Source organism: Sarcophilus harrisii, chromosome 2 (genome assembly GCF_902635505.1).
Source record: "Sarcophilus harrisii chromosome 2, mSarHar1.11, whole genome shotgun sequence".
NCBI classification, from domain to species: domain Eukaryota; kingdom Metazoa; phylum Chordata; class Mammalia; order Dasyuromorphia; family Dasyuridae; genus Sarcophilus; species Sarcophilus harrisii.
In genome coordinates this window covers 373,166,330-373,190,737 of record NC_045427.1, presented here as the reverse complement: position 1 = coordinate 373,190,737, position 24,408 = coordinate 373,166,330, and the positions used below count along the sequence as shown (strand labels likewise).

General features: G+C 41.9%; 1 protein-coding gene across 1 annotated transcript; it reads left to right on the top strand.

The window, feature by feature from the left end:
- Window positions 1-4,257: 4,257 nt before the first annotated feature.
- On the top strand, window positions 4,258-18,588 carry HBEGF (heparin binding EGF like growth factor). Its single transcript, XM_003756628.4, has 6 exons — window positions 4,258-4,703; window positions 5,343-5,525; window positions 8,866-9,043; window positions 14,883-15,038; window positions 16,746-16,839; window positions 18,165-18,588. The coding sequence occupies exons 1-5, from the start codon at window positions 4,661-4,663 to the stop codon at window positions 16,816-16,818; spliced, it is 633 nt and encodes a 210-aa protein (XP_003756676.1). The 5' UTR covers window positions 4,258-4,660; the 3' UTR covers window positions 16,819-16,839; window positions 18,165-18,588.
- Window positions 18,589-24,408: the final 5,820 nt, after the last annotated feature.

The window sequence follows — 24,408 nt, the reverse complement described above, 5'->3', positions numbered from 1 at the left end:
TAAGGTCTTCAAAAGGACTCAGTTTGACTGAGGATGCACCAATTCACTGATTAAGGGTAGGTAGCAACTGAGGCAAAAGTCCTAATTCTATACTTCCATATCTTTGACACTTAAAGACATGGAACAATGGGGGAAGGAAGAGAGGGAGAATATGGAGAACAGGGATAAGGCATAAACACCAGGAAGTAGAAGACTGCTTCAGCATGGGGCTAATGCTATATTTTTCATTTTAGATGAGGGTCTGAGAATTTTATATGGTGAATGACCATTCAGCTGTTGTAAGCTTGTTAGACCCTCTTATCATCCACAATCTTAAATGTGTTGGTAAATTTTTAACAACCAGCTCTCCAGAAAAAATGCATTTGTAATATATTTTTTAAGTTTTATCTGCATTATTAACATTTTCTCTATTATGGCTTAGGTATAGACAATCAACTAAACAATAAATCAAGCCCTGCTTTGTAGCATTTGTTGATTTCCCAAGTGAAAATAATCACTTTAAATTGAAAATTTAACAATCAGCTGTTTGGAGCTAGTCTAAATCAGCTCCAGCACACCCCTAGGGAGGGTCCTGTATTTTATTTCTAGCCTCACTAATAAATGACTGTGTGACCTGAGACAAAAAACAAAAGTTCACATTTATATAGGCTTTCAGAAGCACTTTGCACATATTAATAATAATAGAATTAATTTATATAGTACTATATGCCAGACTCTGTGCTAAGCATCTTAAAATTATTATTGTATTTATTACTATTTTCCTAGTTACATGAAAACAATTTTTAACATTTATTCTTAAAACTTAGAGTTTGGATTCTCTTTCTTCCTCCCTCCCTCCCCCACTCTCCATTGGGAAAGCACATGTGTAATTATGCAAAACATTTGCATAAAAGTCAAGTTTTTGAAAGAAAATATAGATCTCCCCCCCACAATAAATAGAAAGTAGAAAAAAATTGGAATATGATTTGTAAAAATGAATGTTAAAACTTATCTTTGCATATATTTTGAAAAGTAAAAATCTATTATTATAAAAAATAAAAATTTAAAAAATGCCTCCCCCAAAAAATCATATTGTAAAAGAAAGCACAGATCTCCCCCTCCAAAAAAAAAAAAAAATCCTCAAGAAAAATAAAGTTTAAAAAAATTTGTGCTTCAATCTGTATTCAGATACAATCAGTTCTTTCTTTGGGTATGTATGGATAGCATTTTTCATCCTAAGTTCTTCAGAGTAGTTGTGGATCATTGTATTGCTGAGAATAGCAACGTCATTCACAACCGATCATCCCACAACATTGCTATTACTTTGTACACAATACATTTCATTTTGCATGAGCTTATGGAAGACTTTCCAGGTTTTCCTGAGAGCATCCTAAAATACCAGGTCTTTTTAACTTCAAGCCTGGTGCACTATCCACTGCATCCACCCAGCCTTCTATCCACTTTCTATCCATCTAGCTAACTCATTTTATCTTTGAATTTATGGAAAAGCATCCTAAATTTTGAATCGGAGAACCTGAGTTCAAATCATTGTTCTCAAAAGGACATAGTGTACAGTACCAAGATTATGTGGACTTAGCTTTTTTTCAACAATGAAGTGATCCAAGACAATTCCAATAGACTTGGGATAGAAAGAACCATACATATCTCCAGAGAGATTTAGAACACAAGTTTTTGCAAAAGTGAATGTTGTGAACTGATGCTGAGTGAAATGAGCAAGACCAGGAGATCATTATATACTTCAACAACAATACTATTTGATGATCAATTCTGATGGACTTGGTCATCTTCAGCAATGAGATGAACTAAATCAGTTCCAATGGAGCAGGAATGAATTGAACCAGCAATACCCAGGGAAAGAACTCTGGGAGATAACTAAGAACTACTACATAGAATTCTCAATCCCTCTACTTTTGTCCACCTGCATTTTTGATTTCCTTCACAGGCTAATTGTACACTATTTCAGAGTCCGATTCTTTTTGTACAGCAAAATAACTGTTTGGACATGTATACTTATTTTGTATTTAATTTATACTTTAACATATTTAACATGTATTGGTCAACTTGCCATCTGGGGGAAGGAGGGGAAAAATTGGAACAAAAGGTTTGGCAATTGTGAATGCTATAAAATTACCCATGCATATAACTTTTAAATAAAAAGCTATTTTTAAAAAGTGAATGTTGAAAACTATCTTTGCATGTATTTGGGGAAAAAAAAAAAAAAACTATCAAAAAAATCCTTGTTCTGACATTCACTACTTGTGTGACCCTGGGCAGGTAACATAAATTCTCTGGGTCTGTTTCCTCATTGGTATAACAAAAGGATTGAACTAGATGACCTCCAATGTGTCTTCCATCTCTAAGTATACACTCTTTGATGCTCATAATAACTGTGCAAGACAGATACCTATATTACAAAAGAGAAAACAAAGGCAGAGTGGTCCACCAACTTACCCAGGATTACACAAGGGCAAAGTTTTTGAAAGACTCTCCCCAAAACTTCTCTTTGAACATGTCACCTGGAATTGAAATTCCCAATATAGGAGGCATAGCTTGCCCCTGCAAATATGCAGTTTTACTACCTGGGTGGGGTGACACATTAGCTCATTGATATGGGATGGATGAGTTTCTCACCTGAACCTTTAAAGTAGCTGGTCTAGATGCATCTAGAATTCATTTTCCTTATAGCTACCAAATAGACATTCCTAAAGCAAGTCTGATCATATCAGTCCCCTGTTCAAAAAGTTTTAATAACTTCTAACTACCATGAAGATAAATCAGTCAACAAGCATTTATTAAGCACCTACTATACAAACTCCTGTTTGATATTTAATATACTTCACAAATTGACTCCAACCTATCTTTCCAGATCGATTTCACTTTACTCCCCTCCTGACACAGCAGAACTGGTCTGTGCTATGCAAAAATACATGTCATTCCATCTCCTGTCTCTGCTCCTTAGCACAAGCTGTCCCCCCAAGTTAGAATATCCTCCCTCCTTAACCTCTAACTCCCTTTAATACTCCCCTTAAGTACCTATTTTTCATGAGGCCTTACTTGATTGTTCCCTTCTTCATGGTGTATTTATTTGTTAGATATTTTGTATTATTTGTGACCAAATCATTTCCACACCTCTTCTTCTTCCTCCTCCCTCCTCCGCAACTCCCCTACTCTTCATTTTAATTTTGAATTCCCATCATCTGGTATTGTGGCTCACAAATTATTGGTTGTGATGACCCCATTTGGGGTTTTCTTGGCGGAGTAACTGCAGTGATTTGCTCTATCATTTTACAGATGAGAAAACTGAGGCAAACAGGGTTAAGTGACTCGCCCTGAGATCACACATCTAATAAGTAAGTCTTCCTGACTGTAAGGCCCAGTACACTAAGTGCTGAATTACCTAACTGCCACTAATTCATAAATAGTAGGGGATTAATAAATGCTTGTAAAATTAAATAATAATTGTCAAATATTAAAGCAAGGGGTCAGCCTGGGGAAGGGGAAGCACTTCCCAGAACTGGCAACCCTGGAGAAAAGATCCAGAATAGAATAATCTGGGCTGCCAGAGCAACAAGAAGAAAAAAACTCGAGGGTGGGGCATGGAAAAAAAATCGTGCGTTTACTACTTTGCATTTACAACTTCACCAGCAGCTAGCCTTTTTGAAGGGAGGTTGATTTTCCTTGGCAGAATTAAGGCTAGAAAACTGACGTATGGGGGAAAGCGGGGAGGAGATGCCGAGAGGGGAGAATTGGGAAGACGCGGCGCTAACTGGCGTTGTCTACAAGATCTTGAACAAGTCACTTGCCAAACATGGATCTGTTCCCAGCGCATGGTAAACGCTTTCATAAATGGTAGTTGATTGACTGATGACTGTGTCCTTCCTTGTCTGTAAAATGAGACCGGCTCGAGGACCAGACGCTCTCTAAGGTCCCTTTCCAAGCTCCTACATTCTAAGTCTCTGTCTACGATTCTAAGTCTAGAGCTGGAAAAGGGAGATGGGGAAGGAAGGAGGCCGGATTCTGCCGCCTGCTGGTCAGCGTCCTTGGCCACTCCGGCGACCTCTTCCTTGGCGTGGACCCCAAAATGATTCCCCCAGCATTTCTGCGGAGGGGTGGGGGTCGGCGCCAGATGATTCCGACTCTCGCACACTCCCCGGCCGCCAGGCTCCCTCCTCCGGTGTATTGAGTTACTCCGGGCAGGGGGCGGGGTAGGCGGGGACGGGAGGGGCGGGGTGGCGGAGACTTAGTTCAGGCTCCGACTCCAGGCAGCTCAGACTGCTGGAAGGAACCGAGCCTGCTTGACGTTGCTGCTTCTGCTGCTGCGGTCGCTGCTGCTGCTGCTACTGCTACTGTTACTGCTACTGTTACTGTTACTGTTGCTTCTTCTTTTGCTGCTCCCGATAGAGGCAGGCAGGCTTTGGGACTGAGAGAGACAGAATCCTCAGAAAGACGGATTGACAGACTGACAAATAGAGTGATTGACGGAGGAGGAATTGGAGTGAAAGAGGACCCAGAGCTGCCACTGCCGCTGCCAACAGCAGGCGCTCCGACCCTGGCCCAGTGAGCGGGCGCCCCTTACTCTGCTCTTCCGCCGGATCCCCGCACCCTCGCGGGGCGATCGTCAGTGGATTATTGGCCCCCGGTGTTCTCGGTTCTCGGGAACATGAAGCTGCCATCACTTGTTCTTAAGCTGCTTCTGGCTGCAGGTGAGGAAGCTGGGAAGCAGCTTGCGTTGTCCAGGTTATCCAGGATGCAGACCCCGGATTAGGGGAGGTAATGGGGGTGGGGAGTAGAGGAGGCAAAAGAAAAGGTGCGGCCAGAGGACACGAGTAGGGGCAAGGACGCGGGAAGGGGCTTGGTACGAGCATCAGAGATTTAGAGACGGAAGGAACCCTAGAAGTCATCTAGCACAACCCCCTCATTTTTGCTTATGAAAAATCTAAGGCCCAGAGAGATGAAGTGATTTGCTCAAAGTTACGCAGGTAAATGTCAAAGGCAAGACTAAAGCCTGGATTCTGAGACTCCAGAGCTCTTCCAACGAAAGACACGGTGGTGCCAGAGGTGCACAAGGAATAGATGGAGTAAGATAGAGCAGTCCTAGTGGGTAGAGAATCCGAGTCTGAAGTGATCTTTGAGCACAGGGTACCATGTCTTGTCCTTTCATTCATTCTTTCCCTGGGACACATGGTTCCGTCATATCCTTTCCCACGATCTCAGGGCACACCTTCTGGTAGGGATTGGGTACATGTGTAAGGAGGTTGTGCTTGTCCGAGATGGGTTGGATTCCATGGGGCAGATGAATGACTGCTCTCTCTTTCCCCTGCCTTTCCTTCCCTGGCTTATAGTGCTCTCTGCATTGGTGAGTGGAGAAAGCCTAGAGAGAGTTCAGAGCCGGCTATCAGAAAACCAAGGGACAGAGAAAGAGAACCCTGACTCATCCACTGGATCATCAAGCCAGCTGCTTCATTCACGGGTTAGCAGAACAGAAGTCCTCGACCTACAGGCCGATGAACGTGACCTTGTTAGAGGTAAGTGTGTCAGCCCCAAACATCAGACCAAGGCAGCCGACAAAAAGTTTAAGTGCATCTCAATGGGAATTTTTCATTGAATCTGATCTGGGCTAAAGTCCAGCCTGGATCCTTACTGATTCCTTATCCAATAGCTGAGTCGAGAGAGCATAAGAACTGGAAGTGTTCGCCAGCCTTGGGATAGTAGAATGGTAAGTGCTTACCAGGTGGGGGTACAGAGACCCTAAAGATCCTGCTTCATGGGAGATTGCTATGAGCTGCTTTGTACAATCCATAGTAAGGAGAGAGTACTTGGAGCTTCCTGGACCTGTCTCTTTCTTTTTTTATATTTGGATCAGTCCAATTACAACCTCCTTTTGCAACTGAGGATAGCTGAATGAGTCAGTCTACTCGAAGAATGGACAGATCAATGGATTTTTCCTTTCTGATCAGTCTTTGTGGTTGGGTTAGTCATTTATTTGAGGTTCTCCCCTAGTTGTTTTTCTAACTTTGGGGCATGATGGAGAGTTCTAGGCAGAACATTTGAGCCCCATATAGGGAGGTCAGGACTCTAGACAAGATAGAAGGTGAGCATCAGTTTTTTCTGTTAGCTTCCTGAGGGCCAGAACATTATCAATTTTGTCCAGTGTCTAACATGATCCCTTTCCCATAGCAGGTCCTTATTAAATGTTTGTTGAATTGAATATTCCCAGGAGGCAATGGTGAAGACAGCTTAAAAATAGCCATTGTATGTCTAGGAACTTTTTTTTGTGGTTGTTGTGGTCACTGGACACCTTGGGGGCTCCATAAAATATGCCATTATGTTCATCCTGGCCACATGTCCCAAGGGGTCAAATTAAAATCAACTGTCCAGGCCAGGATTGATGTTCAGACATCCTGCTCTGCTCTCCCAGAGTATCCACAAACTGAGACTCTGCCTTCTGTATTAGGGGTTACATCTAGTAGGGGTCTAGTTTCCCTTAGATAAGGCAGGAATTCTTAACCTTTGGTCTGTGAACTTGTTTTTTAAAATGCTTTGACAGTGTTATTTTTACATAATTTATCTCCTTTCAAATGTTATATATTCTATTGTGCATTTTTAAAACATGGGTTTTAACTAGATTATCAGAGGACCTCATGACACAAAAAAAGATTCAGAACCCCTGCCCTAGATCCCAATCTTTACTAGCTAGTACCTGGTGCAGAGTCCAGAAGCCAGGGCATTATACTGCTCCCTCCTATACAAATATAATTCCAGAGGTGGAGCAAGACTGAATTCCTGGGGAGGGGGTAAGGGGGAAGAAAGGAGGAGGGGGCTGGGGTTGGGTGTGGTTTGTCGTAATCACTTCATAATCTGGTTAGGAAAATAGTAACCTGGAGTACAGCAGCAGCCAGAAGGCCTGGCAGACCCACGGTCTACAGCTTTTTCCCCTCTCCCCTGCGATGCTGTCTTGCATTTGTTTTCTCTATCTCTTGGATAAACCAAGTCTGGCTGCAGTTTCCAGGCCTGTGCTCCCACCCTTCCTTTAGAATTTTGCTTTCCACACCCCCCCCCCTTTACACATAGGGGGAGGTGGGGTTCTCCTGGTGTACCCCCACTAGGGTAGGGCTTGGACTGTGACTCACTCTCTCCACCCACACAAACTGCTCCTCATACCTTAGTAGGCTTGAGTCACCGTTTCTCTCTTCCCTGGGGCAGGGACTCTGTCACCTTGTCACTTTCTCCCTCCATGCTTGGGTTTTCCTTAGCCTGTCTTTCCACACACTAAAAGCCATTTTTATTCCCTTTGCAGGAATCGCCAGTCTCTTTGACTGGGTTCTAGATCAGGAGTTCTTAACCTGAGATTCAAGAACCTTCTTTAAAACATATTTTGATAAATGAATATCAAAGTAGCTGTTTTCCTTCATAATCTTATATATTTTATGCACTTAAAAGGGGTCCATAGACTTCATTGGACTGACCAATGAATATATGCCACAAAAAAAAGGTTAAGAATCCTTGCTCTAGAGGGAAGCAGAGAATAGGGGACAGAGGAAATAGAAGACTTGGGCTTGATGCTAGCTGTGATTACTTCTCTCTGCTACCTCCACTCATCCCCATTTCTCAGCTCTTGATTTTGGTTTTTGTGCTGAGACTCCTCATTTCTGGGAACTTTTTGACCTTTGGCTTCCCCATCTTAAGCCCTTCTATCACCAGGCTTAGTGAAACTGACTCTTCCACTTAACATTTGTGTGTGTGTGTGTGTGTGTGTGTGTGTGTGTGTGAGATGGGAGATCCATGTGGCAGGCCACTCTTTCCAGAGCCTGGGAGTGGATGAAGGATGTAGGTCAGACTCCTGAACTAATAATCAAAGGGGAGTGCCCCAGCTGGAAGCATGGAGCAAAGCTGATTTTCCTCACTGCTTCTTTTGCTGCTGTTTCAACCTTAAAAACACCCCCAGCCTCTTTTGGTCATTTCCTCCACTTTCCATCTCTCTGCCCCTTATATATATATTTTTTCCTCACAGGCCTGAGAGAGCTATAAATAGGAGCATTTAAGGAGGAATGAGAATGACTCTTTGAGCCTTGCTAATAAACAAGAGAGGAGAAGGAAGGGAAGGGCTGGAGAAGAGAAAATACAGGGTATCCCAAAAGATTTAGTGCATTTTTAAGCCATTAAAAGCTTAAAATTGCACTAAGACCTTTGAGACATCCTTTTATTATATTGTCTGATCTGGACAGCTCGTGTATTGACTTTGACCATAGTGCCGAAGTCCCTGCTTTGCTTTTTAGTACCAGCATAAGCTGTGGAAACAAGTCTACTCATGGTACTAGAGAGCTGATTGTCATCTGAGGCTGAGCAGTTTAAAGACAGTAGCCATTATTTTTTTAAAATTCCCCATTCTCTTCCTCAAGTACCCTCCCAGGAAAAAGCAGCTTCCTTCTCTGACGCTGTTCCCCTGGAAGTAGGTCATCACGTTTGCTTCGGGAAATGAGGCTAATATAGGACAAAATAGAATCAATTGCAATTCTGAGTTCCCCAGAGATGAGGGGGGAGGGGAAGGGGGAGGGGAAACAAGGTTGGCAGAATTGCCCAATCTGTTGGATAGAATCGCTGGATGGAAGCCTATATGCTTGAAGTGTGATCCCCGAAGGGGTTTGTGAAATACATTGGTTCTATCTTCCTGTCTCTATTTCCCTTTTAGCTTTTTTGCCCCCAAAACTAGGATCAATTTTTCTGACATCCTTGGAGAGTAACTTTTGAACTAAAGGTCTAGGAGCCCAGCTAGAAGTAATTTTTTTCAACTGTTTCCAATATTCCTTGTTCTGGAAAATCAGCTATTCCCTCGGGGTCAGCATTCCCTTTCTTTTGTCCTTCTAGTTGCATTCTCTTCCAAACCACAAGCTCTGGTCACTCCAAGCAAGGAAGAAAATGGGAAGAAGAGAAGAAAAGGCAAGGGAATGGGGAGGAAGAGAGACCCCTGTTTGAGGAAGTATAAGGACTATTGCATCCATGGAGCATGCAAATATGTGAAAGAACTTCGGATGCCATCATGCATGTAAGTGTTAACCCATGACTCTTGGGAAACTTTTCATCTATATTTCATCTCTGTGCTGTTCCTCGAATTCATAATTTCTCACAGAACGGAAATAAGGAGGAGGGGAGTATTTTTAGTTAACGGAAGGGCCCCCTATTTGGATACAATTTCCTGGACTGTTGGTTTTTGTGACATTCTTGCATTCTTTTGGATGCTTCATACTTAACCAGAAATGAGCCTTCTGGCTCACAGAGCTGACACTTGGAAACCTGGCTGTCCTTTCCAGCCTTTTCCCCCTTTATCCTTTCATAATAGAAGAGGGCTATGTGACAATAAATGTTCTGCCCCAGCTCACTTCTTGGCTCTCATATGTATCTTTGTGAATACATATGTGTATGTATTACTTATACATATGATTCTAAGTGTATTGGGGTAAAGAAATGAAAGATTTGTAAACAGAGGAGCAGGATTCCAAACTGTATGATTTTGGGCAAATTGTTTCACTTCTCTGGGCTTCAATTTCCTCTACCTATAAGAAGGAATTGGACTGGATAACTATGAAAGTTCTTTCCAGATCTAAATCAACAATCCTAGGTGACTGGACATTCTGCAGGGATGGATAGAATACTCTCCTTCAGACTGAGGATGAGAGTTAAAGGAGAAGAGGGGAACTTGGGGACACTTGGGAAGGCAAGGGCCCATTTGTCTTTGGGAGTAAATGGAGTGGGAAAGTTCCTGTGTGCAGGATTAAAAGAAAATATAAACTAATTCTAAGTGTACTTCATCCTAAATCATGAAAGCATTTGGATTCTTCCTTTTGTCAGCTTGGAAGGGTAATCTGAGATTTGGACTCAGAGACAAAATGTGGGACTGAGGGAGATCCAGTACACAGATGGATCACACTCTATTTCCTGAGAATAATGTCTGTAGTGTCCCAGATGAAAGCACAGTCAGGGGAAGACTTTTCTTTTCATTTCATGAAAGACTTTGAAACAAAGCCAGGAGAATGCTAATCCCACAATGGATATTCAACTGATTTAATAGAATTAATACAATTCTATTTGCTTTTAAAAACTACCACATTTCCTTTGCCTTGCAACTAGCGAGATGAACCCTAAATCTCTGCTTTTCTTTTGCAGTTTTGTAGCTGTGAACACTAGATAGGTGCCTTTTAGGTCTCTACTAACAGTGTAGTATGTATGTAGGAATAGCCAGGAAAATACTTGTTTTCTCACAGTTTAAACCTGGAGACTGTAGAGAGGTTTTGAATCTTTAGACAATACAAAACAAAATTTGGCACTATCCACTCAGAGTGGAGGCAGTGGCACTAAGGGCACAAAACTGGTCTCTGTCCAGGAATTTGACCATGCCTTTCCCCAAGCTAAACTGGTCTCTTACTCTCATTTCCACCACAACCTCAGGCTGTGCTTGCAAGTAACCTGCCCTAGGTCAGAAGTACTTGGAAATTTCAGGTTTCCCACAATCCTCTCATCCAACTTCATTGTCTCACCCTCCATTTCTTTCTCTCCTGCCTCTTCAAGGAGGTCGCTTTGAAGGAGAGGAGGCAAGCTTGGTGGATCCCCAGAAAATCTGGATACTGCCCAAGGGATTATTGGCTTTTCCCTCTGATTTGTTCTGATTTACTGGGCACATGATGTGGGCACAGAGGGTCTAAGGCTGGTGGGAGATCAGTGTCCAGGAACAACATGGCTGACTGCCCTTTGGGCCCTCAGAAGTCTTTTGTCCCCTGGCCAGTGTGGCTGCCGGGAAGGGTATGTCTAGACTGATGTGGGGAGCATGTGGATAGCTGACATCCTAAGCCAGCTCCACAGCCGCCAGTGACAGGAAATGCTGACTACGTCGGAGTCCTGAGGTTGGACCTAGACTTCTGCCTTCAAGGGGGCAAGAGTGGAGCAGTTCCCAAGAACCCACAGACATGACTAGACACAGGAATTAGTAGCAAAGACCTTTTCATCCCCATCCCCTAAGAGAGTTTGTGACCCCAGCTAGGATAATGAGGATTTCTGACAGTCTTGGTAGAGACGGGTTCTGAATTTTTCTACAACTCAGTCTTAAGTTTTGTTTGTGATCCTTTAACACGATTATTGTGTAGGTACTGGTATCATGGGAGGTGTCTGACTGATTCTCAGGCTTTACCTGAACTCCCTCTGACTTGACCTGGCTTTGATGGCCTTTCTGCCACTTCCCCAGGAGGTCTGGATTTTGACTCGGAGAGAGGGTGGAAGTTGCATCTCTCAGACCCCGAGTGGCTCTTGCCTTTACTGTAAGATGAGCTCTGAAATGGGACATAGCACAGGAGGAATGTGCAGAGTTTGAGTGGCTGGCTCGGGGCAGGATACTTGATCCCGCCCCCAGATGCTTAGAATGGACCCACATGTTTGGAGATATGCTCATCCCCTCCAATGTGTGAGCCAAGAATCAGGAGGGGAGGTGTCTGTAAAGGAGAGGGAGTGAGTATATTAGGGTGTTTACATTATTATCCTTTTGACTCAGGATGGGGGCAGAGAAGGATTATGTAACAAAATCTCATGGCTCTGATGCAGAATTTTATTTCTATCATCTGAGTAAGCTACCTGAGAGGGTTAGGTAAAGCACTGGGAAGTCCAGAGAGCTCATTTTCCTCCCCTAGGAAGAGGGGAGGAATAACAGGGCAGTAGTGGAAAGGCAGCAGAGAGCAAGATCAGACTGCCCACATGACATAAGGAGTCATTCGCCAGGGACCAGGGAGCAATTTGCATTGCTCATACTTTTTCTGGGAGAATAAATCCCTGGAACACTGCCCAGTGTCTCCCATGATGGGAGACAGCACCAGTCTGGTTTGCAAAGGTTGGCAGGAACGCACCAGAAGGGGAATAGAACAGAAATTTATGCCATGCTTATCCCACCGTCTCACTGACCTTCACTCCATAAATACATGCAGGCTGGATGTATGTATGGTTATCTGCCCTGCTGTCCCTTTTCCCAGCCTGAAAACCCTATAGCTGGGTACTTGGGGGCATCTATCCATCAGGTATCCAAGAGTTCTCATACAGGAGATGGAGAGAACCTTGCCTGTGTGATACCAAGCTGTGTCTCTAGCTGACAGAGCTAGGAGGCAGAAATCAAATTCCCTCACTACAGCCTCAGAAGAGATAGGTTCTAAGTTGTCTCTTTTGTGCCTTTTCCTCACGCCACCCTGAAGAAATCCCTGAGCAGGGAGGAATCCTTATCTCCACAGCCTGAGTGGGAAATGGCCTTCTTCCCAGAGAGAGTTGTCAGCAAGTGTTGTAGGAACCCTAGCTAGAGCTAGAAAATCAGCCAGCATAGGAAAAGGAGCTTGTCACAATCCATGTGCCTACTAGGGTTGTCTTAACAGCCTAAGCTCTGCTTGCTGTTTTCCGCTCCCTGCCCAAGTTCCAACCTGATACATTCACGTGATGGGGAAAGAGAATGAATGGAAGGGAACATGCATTTATATTGTGCCTACTATATACTTTACAAATATTCTCTCATTTGATTGGAGTTAGGGTTAGCACTTGCTTTCAAGAAAGAAGGGAAGAAGACCTAGCATGAGTTTTGTGCCTCTTACCTCATTTTCACTGGTCCAGGTGAACTAGGCAGTATTGCCATTATTTCTATGGGAACAGGCTAGGGAAGGAAAATGTTGTCTTGGACTGTTTTGTTCAGTGGGACTTCTTGGCTACAGGAGCTGATCTGATGCATGAAACCAGACAGGGTGCTCCGTTTCTTTATGTACCAAGGCTGAAGGCCAAGTCTTCATCTAGGCCTGAAACACTCTGGCTCAGGTCTCTACCAAGGGGAAACCGGGAGAACTCCAACAAAACTGCTTCTGGCAAAGTAATAAACCTAATAATAGTCTGGGGAGTGGTGGGGGAGGAGCAAGGGGAGGGGTTGGAAGTTGAAAGTATAGATGAGCTGAGAAGAGGGTTGAGTTTATTTCTGGGTGAGGGTACGGAGAGGCCTGATTCGGGGTAGACAGGTGGGGTTCAGATAAATCAGGCAAGGTTAATTACTCCCAACAGAGGGACATGATAACTGTCTTCTGTATTTAAAGGGCTGTTGTATAAAAGAAGGAGTGGACTAGCTTTCTTCTCAGAGCCCAAGCCAACCAAACCAGAAGTAATGAACGGAAGTTGCAGAGGGAGCAGACTTGGGGAATTTCCTAAAGCTCAGAGCAATCTGGGAAGGAATGAACTGTCTCAGGGGGTAGTGAATTCCTCGGACCAGGAGGTCTTCTCCAAGAAGGTGGATGACTATGGGTCAGGGTCTTTGTTGAAGTGACTTCCTATGCAGGCATAGACAATCTTTTGTAACTCTGAGATTCTCATCATCGTGGAATGTGGGCTCTCCTAAGAATTCATCATAGAGAACAGGCAAAAAACCACCTCAGGGCATGAAGTCAGACCCCACTGATTACTGGTGATATCTTGGAGGAAAAGAACTTATTCAAGCCAGGTGGAGTCGGTCCTAAACACCTGTCACAACACCCCCCTCTTCGATTATTTACATGATGTTTGTAGTTAAGAGGATCACAAACAAAAGTCAGACTGAGCCAGAGAAAAACCCAGAACCCATTTCTCCTGGGACCACTTAATCACCCAGCTAGAAATCCTCATAATCCTGGCTGGGTCACAGGCAGAATTCCTCTGGCCACAAGGATGCAGGAGCCTTTGCTCCTAATTCCTGTGTCTGCAGCCAGGACTGTGGCTGTGGGTTCTTGGGAGCTGCTTCCCCCACCCTCCATTGCCCCTTGAAGGCAGAAGTCTTAGGGCCAACCTCAGGATTCTGACGTAGTCGGCATTTCCTGTCACTGGCATCTCTGAGGAGCTGGCTTAGGACGTCAGTTATCCACATGCTCCCCACATCGGCCTAAACACACCCACTCAGCAGCCACATTGACCAGGGTCCAGAGGACTTCTAAGGGCCCAAGGAGAAGTCAGCCATGTGTTCTTGGACCTTAATCTATCACAAACCTAGGGATCTCTGCTTTCACATTGCCCAATAAATTAAAATCAATAGCCTCTGGGAAAACATACAAAGCTTTTCATCTCAGTGTCTTTTCTTCTCTAAATCTTATCTGGCAAAAGAGGGGAAAATAAGAGATAAGCCCTGATAAAGACAAGGAATTAAGGACAGGTGACAAATCTACAAATGGAAGTCATGAAACACCAAATACTTCTAAACTCAGGAGCAGAAATCTTGTCCATAGAACCACAGAATTTAGAACTGGAAGGGCCGTTTGTCATAGCCTAACTTCTTCATTTTACAGATGAAGTACAATGCCTTTTAAGGTCACAAAAATAGTAAGTGGCAGTTGCACTAGGATTCAAACTGAGGTCTCTGAATATAAATCTTGAAATACGAACAATGCTGGTTCCAGTCTGAACACCTTAGTTCAAATCCTGTCTCTGATACTTAACACCTTAAGTAGGACACTCTTCATCTATAAAATGTGGGAGTTGGGAAGACCAGAGTTCTGATGTGACCTAGCTGGGTGACCCTGCACCAGCTACTTACTGTCTGTCTGCCTCAATTTCCTTAATTGTTAAATGGGAATAATAATAGCACTAACTTTGCAGGATTGTGAGACTTAATCCGGGGCTGGCACATAATAGGTACTATATAAATGCTGATTCCCTATTAATTTCCTATTAATGATCCTAATGCATGAATACATGCATTACAATACAATAACATTATTCTTCAGTGATTCCTTGAATCTTTAAGGAAAATTCTGAAGTTTGGGGACATTTAATCCTTAGTCTCCAGAGTCCAGCCCTTCCCTCAGGGAGAGGACTAGTAACTAATCACACCAAATTTTTGTTTCCTTCTTCCACAGCTGCCAAACAGGATACCATGGAGAACGGTGCCACGGATTGAGTCTCCCGGTGGAAAACCCCTTATACGGTTATGACCACACAACAATTTTAGCAGTGGTGGCAGTTGTGCTCTCTTCGGTCTGTCTCCTCATCATTGCTGGGCTGCTCATGTTCAGGTAAGAAGTCTTGGTGGTATTCTACTTGTGGTCACACAATTTAAAAATTTTAGAGTTTAAAGGTGTCCATAAGCCATCTAGGGGAAGATACCAACCCAAATAATCCCCTCACATTCCCAATAAGTGGTCATCCAGCCTCTCTTCAGCTAGTGGTATTGTCTGGGTCTAGTTCAAATCTGGTTGTGTGACCCTGGGCAAATCATTTAACCTCTATTTGCTTCAGTTTCCTCATCTGTAAAATAGGGATAACAATAGCACCTGCCTCCCAGGGCTGTTGTGAAGAACAAGTGAACTAACTTTTTTTTCCTTAAATAATAGCTTTTTATTTACAAGTGATATGTATGGGTAATTTTACAGCATTGACAATTGCCAAACCTTTTGTTCCAGTTTTTCCCCTCCTTCCCCCCACCCCCTCCCCTAGATGACAGGATGACCAGTAGATGTTAAATATATTAAAGTTCAAATTAAATACAAAATAAGTATACATGACCAAACCGTTATTTTGCTGTACAAAAAGAATCGGACTCTGAAATATTGTACAATTAGCCTATGAAAGAAATCCAAAATGTGGGCAGGCAAAAATATAGGGATTGGGAAATCAGTGTAATGGTTCTTATGAACTAACATTTGTAAAAAGACTTAGTGAAAAAGCACAGTGCCAGTGCACTGGTACATGATAGATGCTATATAAATGCTTATTCTCTCCCTCCCTCCCTTGTGGTGGAGCTCCTTGCTATCAGATGCAGATCATTCTAGCTTTAGAAAGCTTAAATTTGCCTTTAAAACTTCCACTCCTTGCTCTTGACTCTGTCCTTTGGGGTCAAACAAAACAAATCTAGGTCTTCTCCCACACTTGAAGATGGCTACCATATTCCCTTTGTGTCCTCTTTTCCCAGTTAAACATCCTTTACAGTCTCTCTAAAGATGGGAAAGCATGGAGAATCATTGGCAGATTGTAGGAAGTGGGTCATTTGGGGATCCTTCTGCTAAATCATCTCTTTGCCTCTTACCATGAATATCTCTGCAAGTGTTGAAGGAGTGAGAGTGAATAGAAATTCTATCTGATTTGGGCCGCCCTGTTCCCCACCCACAGACTTTAGTTTATTGTTCTATTGTCTTTATAAGTTAAATCAAAACTTTTTCCCCCCCTAGGGTGAGATGAATTCATTGGAACCCAAGCTAAACCAAATGGCTTAGAACCTACCCCTCTCTCTCCTCCAGGGATTTTCCTCTATTCTTATGTGCTTTTTCAACCCATTTTCCTATCCTTGTAAATTCTACCCCTATTTCTCCTTGTCTCCTTTTCCTCCCAAGTTTTGACCCTGGTAAGCAGTCAAGGTATCAGTTAGAGGAATTTGGCCTGATTCCAAAATTCTCTTCTAGTCAATGCTAACTTCCTTTCAAAGGCAAGTAAAATCTTGAGTCTAGTGTTCCTTTGGATAACTTATGAATGTTTGTACTTTTCTGGGAGGCAAAGAGTAACAGCAGATTCTGCCTAATAGTCTAGTATCTTGAAGATGTACCCAATACACCTTCTAGGCCAAGTTATTTCTATTCCCTGAGTGTCAGTGTCCCTCTTGCCATGAGAATAAAAACATTAGGAAGAAATTGAATGAAATAAGGTCCTAGGTTATTTTCTCCTCCTAGATATTGATGATTGCTTTGCCCCAGGGGGTATTGCCTATAAAGTTTGTTTTTCTTCCTTAGGTACCATAAGAGAGGAGTTTATGATGTAGAAAGTGAAGAGAAAGTTAAGCTGGGAACTCCTATTGCCCACTGATGGAAATCCTGAGTGTTTAAGGTAATAATCTTAGCATCTGTCCTGGGGGCAGAGTTAGACTCCTTTTTGTGCCTTTTAAGACAATGAGTGAGCCAGGGCTCACAGATTCTCTGGCTTGCTCTAGAACTAAGGTTCTTAACTTTTTTTTAATGTCGTGGACTCCTTTAGCAATCTGGTAAAGTTTGTGGACCCAATCTCTGAGTCATGTTCTGCTTAAAAATTTCATACTTGAAAGAAATGCTTAGTAGAAATAAAGATGCATTTGATTTCCCCTCCAAGTTCATAGGCCCCTTGATATCTCTCCATAAATTCCTGGGGAATCCGGATGAGGAATTCTTGATCTAGGAGCCTTTGCATGTCTGTCTCACCTATTTACTTAGTTGTCAGAAATGTTGTTTCTTTTCTGACTTTAGTTGCTCCCAACCTCAATTATAGCTTTCTCCAGTTCTTGTCACTTGGCTCCTCTTCCTTTTTCATTTTTCTGATATCTGTCTTCCCTACTTATTTCTCTTCCCCACTGTAATTTGTTTCAACTCTACCTGAAATTTTCCTTTTTTGGGGAAAATTTTAGAGTAGCAGTTGCTGTGTTGGAAAGAAGGGATCTTAACAGACATCTAAACCAAGTCCTTCATTTTATGCACAAAGAAACTGAGGCAGAGAGCAGCCAGGTTAAGTTACTTGTCCAAGATTACACAAGTAGATAAGACCTGGGAGATAAACCATTTATTTAGAATTTACTTTGTACCAAATGGCGGAGTTGAAATTCAAACCCAAGTCCTCTGAATCCAAGAAAGAGTTCTTTCCAAACACACTTCTCTTCTCTTTTCATATTTGAATGGGAAATTATAGTTCCAAAGGGCTTTTACAAATATTATATCTCATTTTACCTGCTCAATAATCTTATGAGACAGATAGGAAAAGCATTATTCCCATTTTATAGATTAGGAAACTGAAGCTTATAGAGATTTACCTAAGGTCATGTAGCTAGTAAGTGGCCAAGTGGTGATTTGAGCACTAATCAGGGTTCTACCAAATGGGATTACTTCCCAGAATAGAACTGATCTGTTAGTACAGAAGAATAGGTGCTTTGGAGTTGTTTCAGGTGAAAGTTGACAGACATGCAAAAATAGGAATGCTGTAACCTGTGGGCTTTAGTTTTTTTTAATATTTTTTTTCTTTTTATATTTTGACATCTGAAACCCTATTTCTTCTTTTTGTCACTCTCAATAAGAGAATTTTCAGTGGAACTGTTCTGTCACCCCTGACAAAAATAAAAACCATAGCCAAAACCAATAGATTAATGATACCAGACTCAAGAAAATTAATCCTTTTTTGTTGGGCTGTAGGTATCAGCTGGGATGTGCTACCTCCTGAGAAGACACAAAAGCACAGCTGCAAACTCTGCCAACTGGAGGCATTTCCCCAATGTTCATGAAGATGAAGATTCCTTTGTTCGAAGCTGATGTATCAATTGGGCCTCTACAACTACTTCATCAAAATGCCAGAGCCTCCAAGTGCCAAGCAGATTTATGTCAAAGGGAATCTGGAAAGGAAAAAGACTCAAGAAAGAGACAATAATGTCTCTTCTCCTCCCCCCTCCAATCCCACTAGAAGTTTATTTATACATTTATCTTTTGGATTTAAAATGCCAGTAAAATTCCATATGCTCTAAAAGTCTTTGACTGAAGAAGGAGAGATTTGTGGGCTTTAGAATGAAGGAAAATGAAAGGAAAAAAAAAAAAAGACTGATAAGCCAAGTACTCCAGTAGTCACTGAGAAATCTGCTTTTTGGACTCTCCAGCTGTATGTTTGATGAGCTAACTGTGAAAGACTGCAAGCCCCAGAACGATGAACTTTGGGACTTTACCTACATAGAAAAATAATTTAACAGATATTTTTGTTTGTAAAAAAATGCTTTTTAAATTATGTATTTATTTTATTCTATATATGTTAATTTATTTAGTTTTTAACAATCTAACAATAATATTTCAAGTGCCTAGACTGTTACTTCAGCAGCATTTTCATACCCCACCATCTGGGTGAAAGGAAAACCTCCTGTATCTGCGCTTGTTCTTAGACAGCCGTATTACTTGTCTGTGATAATAATGTATTATTGTCTGTGAACATTTCTGATGATATTGCATGGGCAGGATGCCGCAGAGGCCACAGAATTCTGCACTGTCAGGGTCTATATTTCGGGGCTCTAAAAATGCTCGATCCACTCTATGAGTTGGATGGCGGTTTTGCCTACTGCTTTTTATATTGCTGTTTGTTTCAAATACTGGATGTGCTGATGTTGCAATGTAACAGACTTCAGCCTTGCTCTCGTTTTCTCCCTCTGAAATCTCATGAAGGCACAGGCTCACGGGCCGGCCTGGTTAGCACAACTCGGTGTTTGCCCCCGTGAGATGAAGAGAGTGGGAAATCACTTTTGTGTCAATACATTTCTACTATTCCAACAATTCACCTGGTGCTACTCCACATATCCAGAGGTGCGGCCCTGTAAACTAGGTGCTGGATGGGTTAACAAAATGAAGGGGCAAAGAGAGAATTGGGATGGAAGACAAACAGAAAAATCCGAATCTATAGGTCTCTGTTGTTTAAAAACAGATGCTTTGTCTGTGAGAAGGAAGGGTGGATTTCTTTCTAAGCATATCCCACCCATCAAAATTCCAAAATAAGAACAAAACATTTCTGCCATTGTTAATTAACTCCAATAGTTTCTAGCAACTTTACTGAACTGTTACATTCTGTACTTCCAAATCTGGTTCATATTTACACTCTACAACCCAAATAAAAATAACCTTTACTCGATAACACCGTGTTTTGTGTTAAGTGGGCTTTGGGGCTACAGCTGAGGGAGGTTCTCTCTCCTTTGGTAGCAGGGAAGGAGCATATACATAGCTATGCACAGTGGTGGAACAGGTCCTGTCCTAAAGCTAATTGTCATTTAGTCCGGGGGTGGGGGGGTAGTGGGGGGAGAAAAACAGGATAAAACTAGAAAACAATAGTAATGGACAGAACAATGTCCCTGCCATCAGGAGACCTGGATTTAAATCTCAGCTTTGTTACTGAGCAACAAAGCTCATTGTGGGGTGGGATAGGAGAAGGAAAAAGTCTTGAAGGCTTGATACTTTCACTGACGGCAATCAGGTGGATCATCTAGGTGGTGGTGGTGATGGAAAGCTGATGACTGAAGGGAAAGCACCTTGGACAAAAGCATGGAGGGAAGAATTGACTTCAGGTGTGGGACACAATAGTAGCCTGACTGAAGAGGAGGCTTTGTGGTGGGGAGTGGCTAAAGATGAAGCTGATTGGGGCTGAAGTGTGGAAAACCTTAAATGCTCTGGTAAAGATTTTGAGATTAAATGGATAAGCAAAAGGAAGACATTATGCTTTCCAAATCAGGCAGTAACATAATCAAAAGCAATGTTATACAAAGATTAATCTGGCAGTGGTACAAAGAATGAATTAACTAGAGGAGGGACTGAGTGGATTTATGGAGACCAGTTGGGAAATTAATGCAGTAATTCAGGTCTGAGGGGTGGAGGCCCTGTTATTAGGGTGGTTAAGGGTGGGGGTGAAATGAAAGGGATGAATCTGAGAGACACTGTAAACCAGTGGGACCAATAGGATATGATTACTGATGGGTTATAAGGAGTAATGATTCTAGCTGTAGACTGGGAAAATGTTGTTACAGAAATGGAGAAATTGAGGAGAAACAGTCTGGTGGAAAAAAACGATGAGTGTAGAGTTAGACATGTTGACTTAGAAGTAATGGCAGGACATTCAAATGAAAATGTCTAGCGGTAGCTAGAAATACAAGCTCGGGTCCTAGCTGATACACAATATGGCTTGGGAATACAGATTTGTTTTGTGTTCCTTGTAGAAATCACTTGACAGTTGAAGCCAAAAGAATAGATGAATTTTCTGAAGAAATGAGGATGGGGAGGAAACCAGAGAGCAAGGATTGAGACTTTGAAAATGAGAAGGATAAAAAAAAAGAAGAGTTGGTATGGTACAAGGAAAAAAGTGTTACTGACAAATGAGAGACCTAGACCAAATGTTTTAAGAGCATTTGAGGTGGGAGTGATCATTTTCAGTGAAAAGGGATGCATCACCATGTCAAAGAAGTGAAAGTCTTTCAAGTAACTTATGGGATTTTAAATTGTCATTTAAAAATTTTAAACTGTTATTTCAGTCCCATCAAGGGACTTTTTCTCATGAGAGGGATGATATATTTTGGGCTGTGATTTCACCAGATGAATAAGCTCTGGTAATGTTTCTGCTGTTCCAGGCCAATGATTTCATTGGTGTGGAGAACTCCCAGTGAAGAGATTTCCTCTTCCCTTATAGATGGACATTTCTTCTATAACTTATTATTTTATGGAGTTGCCTGTGGGGTACTGAGCACCTAACTGATTTTCTCATGATCACTTAGCTAATAAGTTGGAACCCAAGGCTACTTGACTCTGAGGCTGGTGTTCCAGCTCCTACTCCATTGCTGCCTTTGGTTCTGTGACATAGCCCCAGAAACTCAGGCACATCTTTGTTTTTTTGAAAGTACAGTCTACATGTTTTGGGACTATACTTAAAAATGTAATGATTCTCTAAAAACCATGCTTGGCCTGGCTGTGTAGTTTTACAACTTAGGTCATTTAATCAGAATTTGCTTATGTCTGTGGTATACAAACTGGTAGTGAGAGTGAGAAGAACCATATTCCTTGTGTGGTATGGCCCAGAGGGTGGTCTGATGGGACATATCCTCCCTGTGGGGGAAAGTTGTACCCTTATGAAATCATGGATTTATGTCCAAAGAGTCCTGTCCTTTACTTTTTAAATTCACAGGACTGGAATGTAGGGGAGTTTCAAACAGGACATGGGTCATCCCTCTGCTGGTTTCCCAGATGTGTGGCTAATGTAGGTGGAAGACTCCCCAGCTCATCTGTTGTTCATATTGTGCTTTTCTTCTCCTGTTCCACTCAATTTCCTTACACTGCTATTTCCTGCTAGTATTGTGCTTCCTCCACTGCAAGCTGTTCTTTTCTCATAACCTTAGTAGTTCTCCACAATGTCTCAGTAATTATATGTGGCCCCTGGGGGATCGATGACCCTTGAGTTACTTCATGAGGCAAGGCCCAAATAAGAAATGTTGTCATCCTGGGTTTCATTCTTCAAAGAGAGGCCTGCCAGAAGCGATACGTTATTTCTGTAGGGGGTAGCTGTCTCTTTTCAGATATCTTTGAGTCATCCCCTTTTACTATTTTCTCCCCTAAAGAAGTCTTTTATTGTAGCTTGCTTTCTTTCTCCTCCTATACTGCCTTGAATCCCAGTTGATTCAAACTGATTCAATTCGATACCACGTGCTCAGCATGCTGAACTTTGGAAAGTGACAGTCTTCATTCTCAAGAATGAAGCTTATAGTCTAACGGAGATGGTAGTAGTGGACATGAGACATTCATAAATAGTATGATGCAAGGGAAAAAGTGCTATTGGCAAAAGAGAGCAGCTGGATGGCCCAGTGGATAGGGTTCCAGGCTTGTAGTTAGGAAGCTCCGAGTTAAAATCTGGCCTCGGACACTAGTAAAGTGACCTTGAGCAAGTCATTTGACTCTGTTTGCTTCCATTTCCTCATCTGTCAAATAAGCTGGAGTAGGAAATGGCAAACCCCTCCAGTGTCTTTGCCAAGAAAATCCAAAATTGGGGTCACAAAGAATCAGACATAACTGAAAAACAAGTAATTCCAAATAGGGAAAAGGGATTGGTGGTGGTGGTGGAGAGGATGAGAAGATGGATCTGTGGTAAGAAAAGCATGCTTGGAAATGGATAAAAATAAGGTAACCTGTGAAGCATTCATCAGTCAGGAGAGGAACACTAGAGGGAATTCCCCAAAAGGTTATGGCACCATTAACAGGCCTGTCTTGTTCTGCAAAGGTCCATGCTTGTTCCTTCCTTCCCTCTCCATCAACCCTATCAAGATTCCCCCTTACCGTTTGGGAAGAGATCTGATTAAACTAATTCACTTGAAAGATAAGCAATGAATATGTTAACCATCCCAGGAGTAATTGTGCTTTTAAAAATAGGATACTTGTTAACCCCAAGGAAAGAAACTATTTTTTTTTTTTTTAAAGAAACTATTGATAGTGTCTCAGGTATATCCATTTAACAAAATGAAGAGGTGAGATGATGTGATCAGCTAGTCAGCTAGCATTTATTCAGAGGCTATTGAGGGTCAGGCACTATGCTAAGCTCTTGGGGATACCAAGAAAAGCAAAAAACCAACAGGCTTGTACTCAAGGAGTTACTAAAGATATATTTTAGGACTTGGGGAGCCTTTCTTGGACTTTTTATATGCAAAGTTGCCTATTTAACTGCCTCAGCTATGGATCCTCCCTGACTTTCTGTATTTAAAGTTTCAAGGTCAAATAATTACCACTCCCTTGAGACTTTTTTTTTAAATAGAATTTTATTTTTCCAAATACATGCAGACAGTTTTCAACATTCATTTCTGCAAAATCTGGTGTTCCAAATTTTTCTCCCTTTCTCCCTTACTTTCCCCATCTCGGAGACAGCAAGCAATCTGATATAGGTTAAATATGTACAATCCCTTTAAACATATTTCCATATTTGTTATGTTGTGTGAGAAAAATCAGACCAAAAGGAAAAAAAGCCCATGAGGAAAAAAAACAAGCAAACAAAAAGGTGAAAATACTGTTTCAATACACTGAGTCTCCATAGTTCTCTCTTTGAATGTGAGTGATATTTTCCAACCCAAGTCTATTGGAATTGCCTGTAATTACTGCATTGTTGAGAAAAGCCAAATCCGTTACAATTGATCACATAATCTTGTTGTTACTGTGTACAATGTTCCCCTTTTTCTGCTCATTTCACTTAGCATCAGTTCATGTAAGTCTTTCCAGGCTTTTCTGAAATCAGCCTGCTCATCATTTCTTATAGAATAGTAATATTCCATATATCATAATTTATTCAACTGTTTCTCAACTGATTCCCTTGAGTCTTTAGAGTCACTTCTTCATTTCTCAGCTAATGCTGTCTATTATTGCTTCTGAAAGAGGATATCAATCAACTTCCCTACTCTTCCACTCAGTATTCCTGTGACTTCCATAAATAAAACATACCTCCTTGGTCACCACTTTCCTAACTGTGTTGTCCAGAGTTGTCCAGTTTAAACTATTGTTAAATTTCCAGTGTGGGCATTTCCACCTTGGAAATCAGCAAATGCTACAAATTAGATTTGATTTATTGTTTTGTAATATCTAAACTTAAGAAAATAATGAAAAAAAGTTAATGAAAATTAAATATAAAAGCGTGTCATACTTACACTTTTCTTTCTTTCTTTCCTCTTAGAGCTAGTTTTTTTAAACCAGTTCATCTGTGGTTCTTTCCCTTCATTAGAACATCTTGCTTTTGTATTTGTATCCTCAGCACCTAGCATAACATATGGAACAAAGCAAGAGTTAGAGAAATGCTTTTGTCATTTATTCATTCACAAAAGATTCTGGTCAGCAACAGTCTAGAGTGAAGTCATTGGGTGCCTGGGAGAAAGATTTAAAGGAGATGCCAGGAGGT

Bases quoted from the DNA above. Each gene is read 5' to 3' on its own strand.
- HBEGF (XM_003756628.4), top strand. From the start codon at position 4,661: ATGAAGCTGCCATCACTTGTTCTTAAGCTGCTTCTGGCTGCAG. The intron at 5,526-8,865 runs GTAAGTGTGTCA...TTGTCCTTCTAG, and splicing joins TGAACGTGACCTTGTTAGAG to TTGCATTCTCTTCCAAACCA. The intron at 9,044-14,882 runs GTAAGTGTTAAC...CTTCTTCCACAG, and splicing joins CTTCGGATGCCATCATGCAT to CTGCCAAACAGGATACCATG.